Source organism: Corylus avellana, chromosome ca2 (assembly GCF_901000735.1).
Source record: "Corylus avellana chromosome ca2, CavTom2PMs-1.0".
In the NCBI taxonomy this organism is placed as follows: domain Eukaryota; kingdom Viridiplantae; phylum Streptophyta; class Magnoliopsida; order Fagales; family Betulaceae; genus Corylus; species Corylus avellana.
Genome location: NC_081542.1, coordinates 35,612,556 through 35,625,841, shown reverse-complemented (window position 1 = coordinate 35,625,841; position 13,286 = coordinate 35,612,556). Strand labels below are relative to the sequence as shown.

General features: G+C 34.6%; 1 protein-coding gene across 1 annotated transcript; it reads right to left on the bottom strand.

Moving 5' to 3' along the window:
- Positions 1–301: 301 nt before the first annotated feature.
- Positions 302–12,239, bottom strand: LOC132170879 (proteasome subunit alpha type-2-B). The gene is made up of 11 exons (XM_059582019.1): positions 11,995–12,239; positions 11,823–11,899; positions 10,967–11,031; positions 8,833–8,879; positions 7,776–7,851; positions 7,134–7,201; positions 6,194–6,263; positions 5,485–5,570; positions 4,088–4,150; positions 1,594–1,659; positions 302–614 (listed from the first exon to the last, which is right to left on the bottom strand). The coding sequence occupies exons 1-11, from the start codon at positions 12,033–12,035 to the stop codon at positions 566–568; spliced, it is 708 nt and encodes a 235-aa protein (XP_059438002.1). The 5' UTR covers positions 12,036–12,239; the 3' UTR covers positions 302–565.
- Positions 12,240–13,286: the final 1,047 nt, after the last annotated feature.

Sequence of the window (13,286 nt, the reverse complement as noted above, 5' to 3'; positions counted from 1 at the left end):
TTCTAGCTTCACTACCGCATAGAAGGTAGATCCTCTATAGTTAGTTTGGGTATAATGTCTGTGTCCAAGCAACTGTTCTTTGCTTTGGTCACTGAAAAGCCAAAAGGGGGAATTCGTGGGAGATGAAGAAACAATTTTATTTCTCTTTTAAAATTTTAGCTTTTACCCATCTTAATCAAAATTAACATAAATAAATAAAAACTTAGCTGTGATTTGGCTACTGGGGCCAATAAACTCAAAAGAAGCTACCAACATTGAATTAGCTTGAATAATTTTAGTACTAAGAAACTGGAAGGGGACAAACTCAAACACAGATCTTTCTCTTTTTCCATTTCTATTTTTGTTTTTGGGACTGCATGGAAAAGCCATTTTTTAAAATTAAGTTTTGGCATTCAGAGTCTAAAGGCTCATAAGTTTGCTGCTCCAATTCAATTTTAGGAAGCAGCTTAATCCTATCAATTCAAAACAAATTAGTGTACATCAAATTGATCACCCCTCCTACAATGCAACACAAATTTGATTAAAAATATCTCTTCATAGCTGTCTGGCAATAGCAGCCAGCAAACTACTCCACTTCAGCTAAATAATCATCAATCTCAGCTGGGGTTAGCACTCTGCAAAAAGCAAGGCACAAGAGAACTAATTTAGTAACACAACTCTTAAAAACATCACGATTAGAGAATCATTAAGGACTAAGAAAAATTAGAATAGAAAATCACAAAATCAATGAGGACGGTATAATAGATTGAGACTTTGCAGCAAGAAGGCAATTAAAGAGGAGGAATAGGAAAAAGCCATTCTGAAATTACTCATGACAAAGAAGCAGCATACATTGGTATTCTGAAATAAGTTGGCCAAAAATAGTAAATCATTTGAGAATTACTGGCCATATTCATAGATTATTGTACCAATATATAAACATTGTTACCAAACAAGAGGTATGATCTGAAACTGCAACAAAGTTTGTGGTGTTTTGTCACCTGAACTATTTTAAGCATTCCAGCAGAAACAGTTGGCTGTTTGAAGAGCACACCAGCTTAAAACATGTATTAGACTTGATATCAAAAATCACAGCCAGAAAAACCGTTGGACTATCTACCCAGGCCCCCTGGGATCTAATTACAGAATCACTTCTGATTGGACCAACAATTTAATAAATCATCAAGAAGCAGAAATCACCAGCACATATTTGCTCCCTCAGAATTCTTAATGACCAAATGCTCGCCATGTCATCCACATTTGCAGGATAGCAAAACAGCCAAGATTTTTATGCGAAATGTTTTCACCCGCCAAAAAAGAGCAAAGGCAATGCATATGGGGTAAAAGAAAAGTTGATAGTTGCTCTATAATTGTTTGGGTAACATTAACGTCATTTACTAAGGCTCTTCTTTAACTCATTTTTAATGTGAAATATCAAAAGAAAACCTTGGCCATGCATGAACATGCATAGCAAGGAGCTACCCAGACAAAAGTTCAAAAACACTTTCGAATGCACACTCGTTACTCAGGATATCAACCCAAAGCAAGTCCAGTCCAATGCCCATCAGATTAAAAATATCTACAAGCTTAACGAGGAAGGAATACAGAGCTTACCTGAATTTTTTGTCAGTCCCAATTATTCCAATCTCAATGTTCTTGCTTGAAATTTGTCCTTCAAATCTGCACAAAATAAAAGCAACAAAATAGAACACTAGAAAGTTCTTACAAAACAAACAAGATCAGACTGATGAACTCCTGATCAAGCTACTTGTATTAAATAACAAGCAATTGAAATTTACATCACTCACATGACAACTCGTATCTATAACTATATCAAAAACTTAAAGAGCTCCTGATCAGACAGACTGACAAGTGGATACACATAGGCCGACCAGCAGAAGCAAGCCTAGTCCCAATGCATTCAGCATTCCTAGGTCAATTTCCTCTCTATGAGCTAAGAACTAGCCCTAGAACTGCAACCACACGATTTAAGAGGCAATTAAAGACCGCAAAGGGAAATCTCCTTTCTCTAGGTTTTGCCCCATGTCATACCCATTTTGACAGCAAAATTAATGTCTTGTCTGCACTTGTGGCTTCTCCAACAAGCCAATGTCTAGACCAACCAAAGGCCCTGCCAAAACATTATTCAGAAATGCTCAGCCTTCATCTTCATCCACATCTTCTCCAACAAGCATCAACCCATTAGCATACAAATCAAGCTCCTTCTAAGCTGTAGTTTTTATCATTCTACCTGTGCTACTGTGGCTTGGATCGCATTAGATTATGAATGCGTTGTATGAGCATGTACTAAGTTCCATATTGGTTGTGTACCAAGTGAATTTTTTTTTTTTTTTTTTTTTTTTTTTTTTTTTGAGATGTACCAAGTGAAAATACTCTACTAAAATGATTATAGGAAGTCCTAATTGTGACTAGTCATTTTGGTGTATCGTGCAAATACGGCGAATGTGTCGCTAGGTCATGAAAAATGGCATCAAAGCCAACCTAGTAATGCCACACATGGGGCAAGAACACTAATGTGGATCCTGATGAAGATGTTGAAGATTTGAATGGGAGAGATTGTGAAGGCATTATATAAGATAACTCCCATATTATGTGTGTACTAGATGGAATCGGGCTATACAAGTTAATACAGAAAGCCCGAATTGTGACTAGCCATTTTTGGGTATCAAGCCAATGTTGCTAGCTCATGGCACTATATGTTCCTCTCTACAGCAAGAATCAGTCATAACCACAAAGCTCACAAGGACGTTCACTCTACCTTCAACTACTTGCCATTATTATCCTTCCTTGAGGAAATACTATTCTCTTCTTTTGATAGGTGAAACAACTTATGCATCCATATGGGATTAAGTTCCTGACCTCAGTCTCCAACCCTTATTTATGAGAGGAAAAGAAACCATTTAGTCTAAGCCATTGGCATGAAGAACTACTACCCATATTGCATGAGGGATATTCCCTACCCAAGGCTCTCTCTTCCCTCCCTCACTCATCTCGTGTTTTGTCCACTTTAAGCATTGAACTAGTTACTCTCTATGCCTACTTTTGTGCTCTCATGCCTCAGTGCAACTTCTGGCTTTAATGGGGCATGTCTTGGCCAACTTACAACCTCACCAACAACCCTCGATCCAACTCTCTGAACTCTATCAAAGAGCATCTAGAACTCAGCACTACCAGAACAGCCATGTGGCCTAGTACCCTAAAGCTGCCCTCCTCACCCCATAAAAAAGTAAACCATTGAATAATTTACTGAATCCTGTACCATTATATAAAAAATGTTAGCCAGACACGCTTGTTCCAGGAAAGGCACACTTAGGTGGACTAATAAACATTGGTTGAACAAAAAAAAGGAAAGAAAAGAAAATTGGAAGCACTTGCTTTAGAAAACAAGACTCATGCTTAAGGTGGGAAGCATGTGCCTCAAATAGCCAAAGCTGCCCACATTGAGGCATATGCTTGAGAAAGAAAAAAAAAAAAAAATTATTTATACCTTTTTATGCCAACAATGGTTAGTATTAAACTAAACCTGTCCGAGAATAAATTAATGGGTTATGCCACTTGTCTATTTTCTGTCTAAACAACCAAGTTGTTCAGTCTAAAATACAAAATTTCTTCTTTTTTTTTTTGATGAATAATTAGAAGTATATTGAAAAAAGGGCAAAGCCTTCGTACACAAAGAGTATACAAGCGAGCCGAGGCCCTGGCAGCTAGTATAGTCTAGAAAACAAATCAGATCTACTAGATTCCCGGAAGGGAAGTTAGAAACATATACAATTGACCATTCCAAAAGAGATCTCAAAAACAAAGATTTAAGGAGAAGCACATTGGTCTCACTATCATCAAAGAGAAAAAAGGAGAGAACAACAAAAAAAAAATCGAAATATCATTATAAGATCTATATATTTGCAAAAATTTCCATTGATGATCTACTTAAATATTTTAAAAATAAAATTCAATAAAACTTGTATGCCTTGCCTCACGACAATTAAACACCTTGCTTTACATTTTTACCTTTTATAAGTATAGTAGACCCTCAACTAAATATATTTATTTTAAAAGATAGAGGGAAAAAAAATCTAGAGTCATTTACCCCTCCTTCAGCGTCAAAATAGCTGTATGCACAGCATCATCAAGCTCCATATCATCGGTATACCTAATGGAAAGAGGAACACAGTCAACTTCATATTCAAGTTATAATTAAAACAATTGGTGATAATTAATCTCTCTTTTTTTTTAGGGGGAATTAGTAATTGAGAAAATGCATAAATATATCAATTCACGTTAATATATGTTTTAAGGAATGAAACTACATGTTTAGCAAAACATCTACAACAAACCATACTTTAGATTTTTCCCACAAACTCAAAATTATTATGATCAACATTGGTATTTATGCATAAATTACAAGAGCTTGCTTGACACAGAGGTAAAGCATGCTGACTGCAGAACCAATGTGTGTGTGTAGTTGGACTAGTAGTGAGGAATAGCAATAATGATCATACAACCCTAAAGCCAATCTTGGATGGAGCACTTCAGATGACCTATATGTGGTACCAATAAGCCTTCCTTCATGATGCCACAAAAATACAAAGTTTATGTCATTATAGTTTCAATTTCACCCATCATATAATATGATAGATACTGGACAACATTAAAACTGAAAGTTCCAGGTAAACTAACTAGAGAATAACAATGGATAATTGGATATAGTCAAAAGATCAAGGCACCTTACACTAATAGCACCTTTCTTTTCTTTTTTTGATAACGGATAATTTGCAATACCCTTAAGAGAGAGAGAGAGAGAGAGAGAGAGATGAGTTTGAGAAAAACTTGTACTGAATATTGGGATAAATACCAAAAAAAAAAATTATGGGAGATTTAATAATAGACCCCCCCCACCCCAAATGGACTTTTTCTCAAATAATCCTCAAGAGCCATATGCCCACACCACATACCATGACAAAATCTAATCTTGGAGCCATCTCCTACCTCAAATCTAATGTAACTTGAAAAATTTCTCCAACCCCTTACCCCTCCTAATATTCTTCCATAGCCCCAACCCATACGCTCCAAAAAGCTCATTAGAACACCACCCGCCCCATGAACTGCCATATTTAGAGTCCATCACCACTTTCCACCAACCTCTCTATTACGCTCATTGCACCAAAGCCATTTACAGTCCTCTTCTCTTTAAGTGAATGTTTCTCTTGTATACTACATATGCGCTTTAATAAGATTAAATTACTTATCAAAAAAATAACACCAATTCAATAGTGTAAGAGTCTACCCAGTAGTAGGCTATTAGTCCCTTCTTTATCCAGATTATGCAATCATAACAAAGAAATATAACATTACAACCTGAGTGCATGTGAAAGGATTAACATCTTCTAGAACTTAGTTTATTGTAAATATTAAAGAATCTACATTAAGAGTCAAAACTTAAACCGGCTTAAAATGCAAGTGGCAACAAAATTCAAATCCAAATACCTCTTCTCTAGGAATGTTTTTGCATTTGAGACATTCTTCCCCATTGCCGAGGCTTTCCATGAGAAATACGAACCCGATGGATCCACCTAGAGAAAAATATAAAATAATAATCAATATTAGCATGAATAACTTTATATACCAGTTGTAAAAGAAAAGAAATAATTTTATTTTCATCATAGTTATACTTTCTCTTCTGATGCTACAACCTGAGTGGAAATTTCACATTTCCAGCTAACCAGAATGCTGAATTTGAGAAGATGGACACGATTTGGAGGTATTTGAAATTATATTAAGAAAAAAAAAACTAGAGAAACAAGAAACCCCCCAAAAAAAATTACTATGCAATTGCAACCCAACTACAACCAAATTCAAACTCAGCCAACCTTATAACAAGAGGTCAATCAAAATAATAATCTAAGGAGTGAAACTACATTGGCAATTGGAACAAGGGAAAGAGAAGAATTTTTATAAATTCAGGGGAAAAAAGTGCATCTACATGCCAACAAGTATCAGAGGTGCACCTATTATTAGATACTCCAGTCAGAATGCTGATTTTGTGAAGATATAAAAGAATTGGAGTTATTTCAAATTAAATTAAGGAAAAAAAAAAAATAATACTTAGCACTTGGTATCCAACTACAATCAATTCAAACTCGGCCAACCTTACGATAAGAGGTGAATCAAAGTCATAATCTAAGCAATGAACTACCTGGTACAATTGCGCTCCATTGTCATCAAACCCAGCAACCAGCAGAGATACTCCAAAGGGCCTTACACCACTACAAAGAAAAGGAAAGTATCAATCATATTGAAAATCAATAATTATAGAAAAAAAAATGAATGAATATGGTACCCTAGTTCAGACGCTTGAAACAGTTTTCAGACCTTATCAACCATACTACCATTTCTTGCAACAAAAGGCAAGCCTAGCTGTTTACTTGACATAGGAATGAGAAAGACAGGGACAGAGGAGCCAACAACCAAATTTCCCAAATTTAATGACAGTAAAAGTGCAGGTTTTTCAAGCATTCAATTTGTACAAGTTTGCAGGGGGGAAAAAAAAGGAACTTTCAGATTGCTCAAAGCTTTGCATTCTTTTCTTTCCTTTTCAAAATAGGTAACTCCAACCTACAATGTAAAAGTTATGGTTAAAAGTTCAGACACGATGGCTCTGGAAAAAAGTCAAACATATAGATCTCTGTACCCAAAAAAAATGGCCTCATCCAGATCAATGCTTATGCAGGGTCACTTGCTCCATTCTGAGTAGAGAAAGCATTACAAAACTCTTAAGGTTCTAAATTTGGAAGCAATGCTTCCCATATGCATAGCACCTTAGGCCTTTTTTTTTTTCTTTTTTTTTTTTTAATTTTTTAATTTTTTATTCAAATAAGGGAAACCAGGGCAGGGGAATCCTTAGGCCCCTTATGTGTGAATGGTTATACATTAAGAAAAAAGTAATGAACAAAAAAAATCAATGAATACAAATGCTGCTTTATAAACCATTTGGATTCAGATAACAAAGAATCCAAAAGTAACCTAATAGGGGTCAATTAATTTTCCAGACTCCTAATACTCATATCTATCTTTCATTATAACTCTAAAAATGATCTTAACACATTTGGTATCATACAAAAGGATATGTTGATTACCCAGACTGAGTGAACTCCTGCATAACAGCTGCAATTTCCCTAACAAGTTGCGTGACAGGTATCGGTTCCTACAATCATGACATTATTACACAAGTTACAACCTTTGCAGTATACAAAAGCATGCAGCTGATTTAGTAAGATAAGCAGTAAAAGAAAATAAATCCTTCTACTCCAAATGTACTTTTTTTTTTACCTCTCCAAGGCAGGACCCACCCCTCCAAATGTACATTAATTTGATAAAAGAAATACAGGCGCAGAAAACATGCAAATAAGTGCAATAAAACGCTATAAAAACCACAGCCACGTTAACTATGTTCAAGGAAACTCTTCATGAACACATCATTATCACCCAAACAAGATATAATTCTGAATATCGAAAGAGGTATAAAAAAAATACTATTTAAAAAGCAAAAATAGTAGTCAGCCATTTGATAAAGTCCCAAACTAAGCAAGCACGTGTAAGGAAGTAGATTAAAATGCACAATGAACGGACTGATTATAATAATATTTCATTAAGACAAAGAAGGAACTGATGATAATAGTATTTAAAGAACTTGCATCAAGATGATAAACATATGTCATATCACAGCTTAGTTATCAAATGTTAAATGAGCAGTTGAAGTGCAATAAACAAATAAATACCTTATACAATCTATGATATTGTTCTGCCTGCTTCCTACTTTTTCGAACCAAAACTCGAAAGTCTGGACCCATACCACTGCAGAAGAAAAAAAATTATCTGAAATTTCCATAGACTTTAAAAATAGGCAAGAGAAACCAAATAACAAAGAGAGGGTATATATTAATAGGCCCAAAACTACCACCACATGGTCTCAAGTAGTGTCAATGATATGTGGATGCTCATTCCGGAGCCAAAATTGTAATCTCAAAATCTCAGTAATTAAAAAAAAAAAAAAAAAGGCTCAGTTTTCTGTCTTCAACCTTCGCCAATGAACCTAATGTGCATTCCCATCTTCCTTAACTGAACCAGCTACTGATTATTTGTCCACAGAATTGTAGTTTGGTGGCTGACACAAACACTTCATCCTTTTGAGGTGTCTTTAATAAATAAAGCCAGATCCAAGTTGTTTGATGGTTGAGTCATAAAGTCAACATCACACTGCATTACTTCATATTGAGTGTTTACATCACATTTCACTAATCTTCAAGCTCTAATATGTTAATGATTCAGCACCGTGGTATACTGCATGCCCTTTTTAGCAAAATAAACTTTCCTCTCACAGCAAATACAAAGTATACAGGGATTGAACTAACTAATTTGACTAACAAAGTTCTAGCTTATTAGGCACATTCTAAGCTGAACCTTTTAACTTAGGGATCATAGTACGAGATTTAGGTCTTTATTTTTCAACACCCGGTATCTTTGGACAGGTGCTTTTGTTTCTCCTTTGGTGATTGGCTATCATAATTTTCTTGTTATTTTTGCTCCTACTAACTAGGTGGCTTCTCTTGTATACTTCCTCGCCTTATACTTTTAATGAAATTTTGATTACTTATCAAAAAACAAAACCTCCGAGTTCTTAATGAATAACTTGAAAAATAACGGTTATATCAAAGCCATGAGACATTAAATTTACAACTACCTCCAGACAAATGTGATGCAACAATGCCCGTTAACAAGAATCAAAGAACGGAAAGTTAACCGTCAAAATTCCAAAGAAGCACACAGAAAGCAAACCTGTAAACAACTCCAATATTTGGTGTGAGAGATTGTATCTTTTGAACCTGAAGTAAAACAAAATCACATATTATTGACAGACAAAAATCTTAGGTGATTGGTAACTTTAGGAGGGCAGGAGGGATGGTTCTGAAAGCAAGCATCCACAATATTCTAAAACATTAATGAGATAATTCATTTACTTAGAAATTAAACCAGTGAAGTAAGAAATAAAATTTTAGAGTTGCTTTTCATGTATCATATTAGGTCTACTATAATCTTTAATTTATTAACCGAATCTACTTACACTATCATATTAGGTCTACTACAATCTTTAATTTATCAACCCGAACCTACTTACACAGATAATAACACCTTTGGACAAGGAAATTCAAAACAAAAGAAAAGTTTCATATTGGATAATTTTTTGTGATATCAGGATATGCTAAAGATATTGTGACGAATGCTATGGCCACTAAACTTGTTGACAATGTATAAGAAGATAAATATATGAATCTACATGTTCCTATTTCTTCTTTTTCTTTTGATTTTTTTTCATTCTTTTATTTAAATTGTGGTTCCACCTGTCTTTCATCTTTTTGATAAAATTTCAAATTATTTACCATGGGCAATTCAGTTACATAAAATTATAAGTTTTTCAAAAAAAAAAATTTGATAAGTAATAAGGAGATAAAAAGGAAAAAGAGAAGAAAAAACTGCACAAGAAGAAACCCCAAAGCACACCCACAAAAGGAATATTTTTGATAAGTTTTTCCAAAATTATGAGAGAGACTACGAATATTTTAAATTTAAAGGAACAGTATCCATACTAAAAATACCACAAGTTTTTTAAGGATACACACATGGTCATACCAAGAACATAGTGCACACAAAAAGCTTAAATGGGACACCATAACTTTTTGATAAGTACATGGAATTCCCTAACTTGGAGAAATATCTGATATTTCTGCTACTGTACATGACAAGGTCCAGATATAAGATTTTGAAATAACTTGTTGCTTTAAGGTCAACCAAATTATTGTTTCAGGTTTGTACCCTTCAAAAATTTATGGAGATTCACCCAGTCCAATAATTATAAAATGTCCAACCCCACATAATTACAAACTAGTAGTTTCTATGCAAAGGCCAATTCTAAATTTCTCTCGCACAATCAAAGAATTGATGTGGATTACGCTAAAAGAATTGCTGTGAATGCATCCTGAGTCACACAGGAGTGGGTCCCATTAAAAAAATTATGCGTAGTTGATTGAATAGTTGGGTCCGCGCATCATGAAGGTTTTATGAAAGTGATTAAATGCAGCTGAGACAAAGTAGCACCACCAAAGGAAGCCACTCTTTTTCCAGAGGCAAAAAAAAAATTAAGGCATTTTGAACTTATTCTCATATCAATCAATAAACTTCAAATGCTTTAAATAGAAATATAATAAAACTAAAATGTCGAATAAATATTTAGATTCATATCACAAGGTTCATACGATGATAACCTAATCCCCTTTCATCATTAAGCAGTCCAACAAACAAGAGGCCAGAAATTACAACAACGTACTGTTATGTCCATAGCATGTAAATGTACATAGAGCTCTATTATTAATGAGCATCTACAGCCCATTCAGTATATTATGTAGATTATCCAAACTGTAAGAATAACAATCAATCATTTCTACAATTCCTGATCGGTTCAGGCTTTTTTTGGAACTGCCAATGCTTTTTCACAACAGGAAAGAAGAAAGCATCTAGCTTGCTTTATTTACTTTTTTTTTTTTCTGATAAATAATAATCAAGTTTTATTAAAAGCATAAGGCAAAAACAGAGTACCTACCCTGTTATTTACTAAAAAGACAGCCTGAGTTTACATATTCTAAATGCAAAGTAGAAACAAGGCTTTTGGAGTGAGGTTGCCAAAGCGCATAGCAATTCAACTTTTAATAGTTAGGCGTCCATTTGTCATACACTGCACTCTTGTTAAAAGACTACAAACTTATTACCGCTCTTGCTAAGTGCTAAAAGCCCATGTCTTAACCACTATATCACTACAAGTACGGAGTACCTACCCTAAACCACAATGAGAGCTAATAATAAAATAAGGAGTAACAGAACATCAATCCGGTGATTATAGACTTAAAGAATTACTTACAGATGCTTCATCAACCAGGATAGAAGGAAGTTTCTTCTCAGTCGCAATAACAACACCATTAGCAGCTGTAATTCCGAAATATATCATCAATAAATTCAAGAACATAAAAAATATAATACCCACATGCAATGAAAATCAACGTGTACAGGCACATATGCACATAATACACCTCTAATCGCCAGACCATGGATTACACCAAATTATATCCCAAAGAACTGTCATGTACTTTGAAAAACATATACTTAACAAAATGGGGAAACTGCTGCACATCCATGATTTCACATATTTCATATCCAAATATATAATTTATCAAAAGCACTTCCAGAAATTGCTGAATTTGCCACCAAATATGGAAAATAAATTCTTACATTAATATTTTCAGTTCTACTGTAGTATGTTTGAATTCGAACAAAAAAATGTGTATTTTTTCCAAATTGCAACTCAATATACACCACAAAGTTCTCAATATCTTTTCCAAATTGAAGACCAAGAACTTCAATTAAAATTTTCATATCCACCAATTCGATTCATGGTTCCAATCCAAAATATATAAATCCACCCTTGCATCTGAGACTTATCTATCAACGCAAACCAAGATCACTTTTTTTTTCTTATAAGAATCAACGCAAACCAAGATCACCATCACAATGAACTGGAACAAAAACGAAAATTTAATCTTTAAAATAGAAAAAGACCTAGTGGGTACGCAAAAAACAAAATCAAAGTTTATCACCCTAGCAAGTTTTGCAAATATTTGGCGGGCCCAACCATCCGTGCAAATCAAGCCTGACCACAATAATGAATTTGAACAAGATTATTAAACCCCAAAATTGGAAAATAAAAGTAGCCAAAATACCTTTAATCCCAAGAGAGGTTTGGCCGGATCCGACCGCCGTCAGAGCGTGTTCAATCTGCACCAGCTTCCCTGAAGGACTGCTCAACAATAAAATTGAGAAAATAGTCAATAAACGAACAAATGTCTAAAAACATGAACATCGAAAAACAAAAAAACAACAGACTATACGAACCTGAAAGTGGTGAGAGAGAAGGAGTACTGACTGTCTCCCATGCTTGCTGTCTTAGAGAGAGAGAGAGAGAGAGAGAGAGAGTTTAGTCCGAGTGTTGCTTCAGAGAACGTCGAGGAGAGAAAAATGTCAATGAGAGAGAGATTTGCTGCGGGATTTCCCTTTTTGCAAAGTGACAGCAATCGGAGATTTCTTGTTGGAGAAGAAGGGTTTTCTATTTTCCTTTTTTCTTTTTTCTTTTTTGTGTGAGAAGGCTTCGAGTCAATATTCACAAGGTTCAATTGGGTCGGCCCACGTTTTAGTCGGGTCGTAAAAGGACGGGGTGTGCTTGCCAATGGGGTTTTTAACAGAACAAATAGGAGAAAATTGTTATATTGGCACACTTGGTTTTGTAGTTGTGACAAATATGTTTTTTTTTTTTAATATTTAAAAAATGAGTTAATATTTTTTTTGAGGCAAGTAAAAAAAAAAAATCAAATAAGTTTCTACGATTAGAAAAGTTGACAAAATATGTTAATATGCTACGTGAGTACTAATTATATTGGAACACGTGTCATTTATGATAAAAATATTAAAAAATGAAACAATGTATTAAAGAAAAAGGAGAAATGGTGGTTGAGCTGCCCTATTTGGCCTTAATGGGAGATGACCGAACCACTCCCAACGGCCATTAGGAGTGGTTCAGGCTTCAGCCACACTTAAATGGTTTGGAGTGATTTTGGATTGTAACTCTCCACCTGAACACATGGCAATCACAAACAAATTAAGATATTTTAACAAATTTTGAGAAAAAATTAAGGCAAGAAAATGAGATGGTCAATAATTAAGGAAGGATTATGCGTTATGTGATTTAATTGTAAGAAACAACAAAAGGAGTGTGCCACATTCGAACAACCCAAGCTGCGTTTTAACTGGACAACTCGTTGGAACAAGGAAACTTGTTTGAACACCGTTCAAACATGCCTCATAGAATGTCTAGTCTTAAATAATTTGAAACTATCGTTCAAACGAGAACGTCCTGCATGCAAATCAAATAACTTCAAAATGCTACAAAAAATGGAGCAAGGCTTTAAAAGTCTATAGAAACCCTTTCAATTCCCTTCGTTTTGTAGCATGTAAGGAGAGAGTGAGATAAAAGATGAAGCTTTTTGGATAACTTGGGCTTAAGAGTGGTGTCAAGCTTCAAGGAAGAGTAAGAGTAGTCACAGTGGATTCGCCATCTTGCACTTTTAAGCAAAATGGTTAAACAAAAGTCCAAAAAACCCATATAATAGCTTATTTAAACACAAATGCAA

Bases quoted from the DNA above. Each gene is read 5' to 3' on its own strand.
- LOC132170879 (XM_059582019.1), bottom strand. From the start codon at position 12,035: ATGGGAGACAGTCAGTACTCCTTCTCTCTCACCACTTTCAG. The intron at 6,264-7,133 runs GTAATCAACATA...TTTTCTTTGTAG, and splicing joins CAGGAGTTCACTCAGTCTGG to TGGTGTAAGGCCCTTTGGAG. The intron at 1,660-4,087 runs GTAAATGACTCT...TATTTTGTGCAG, and splicing joins ATTTTGACGCTGAAGGAGGG to ATTTGAAGGACAAATTTCAA.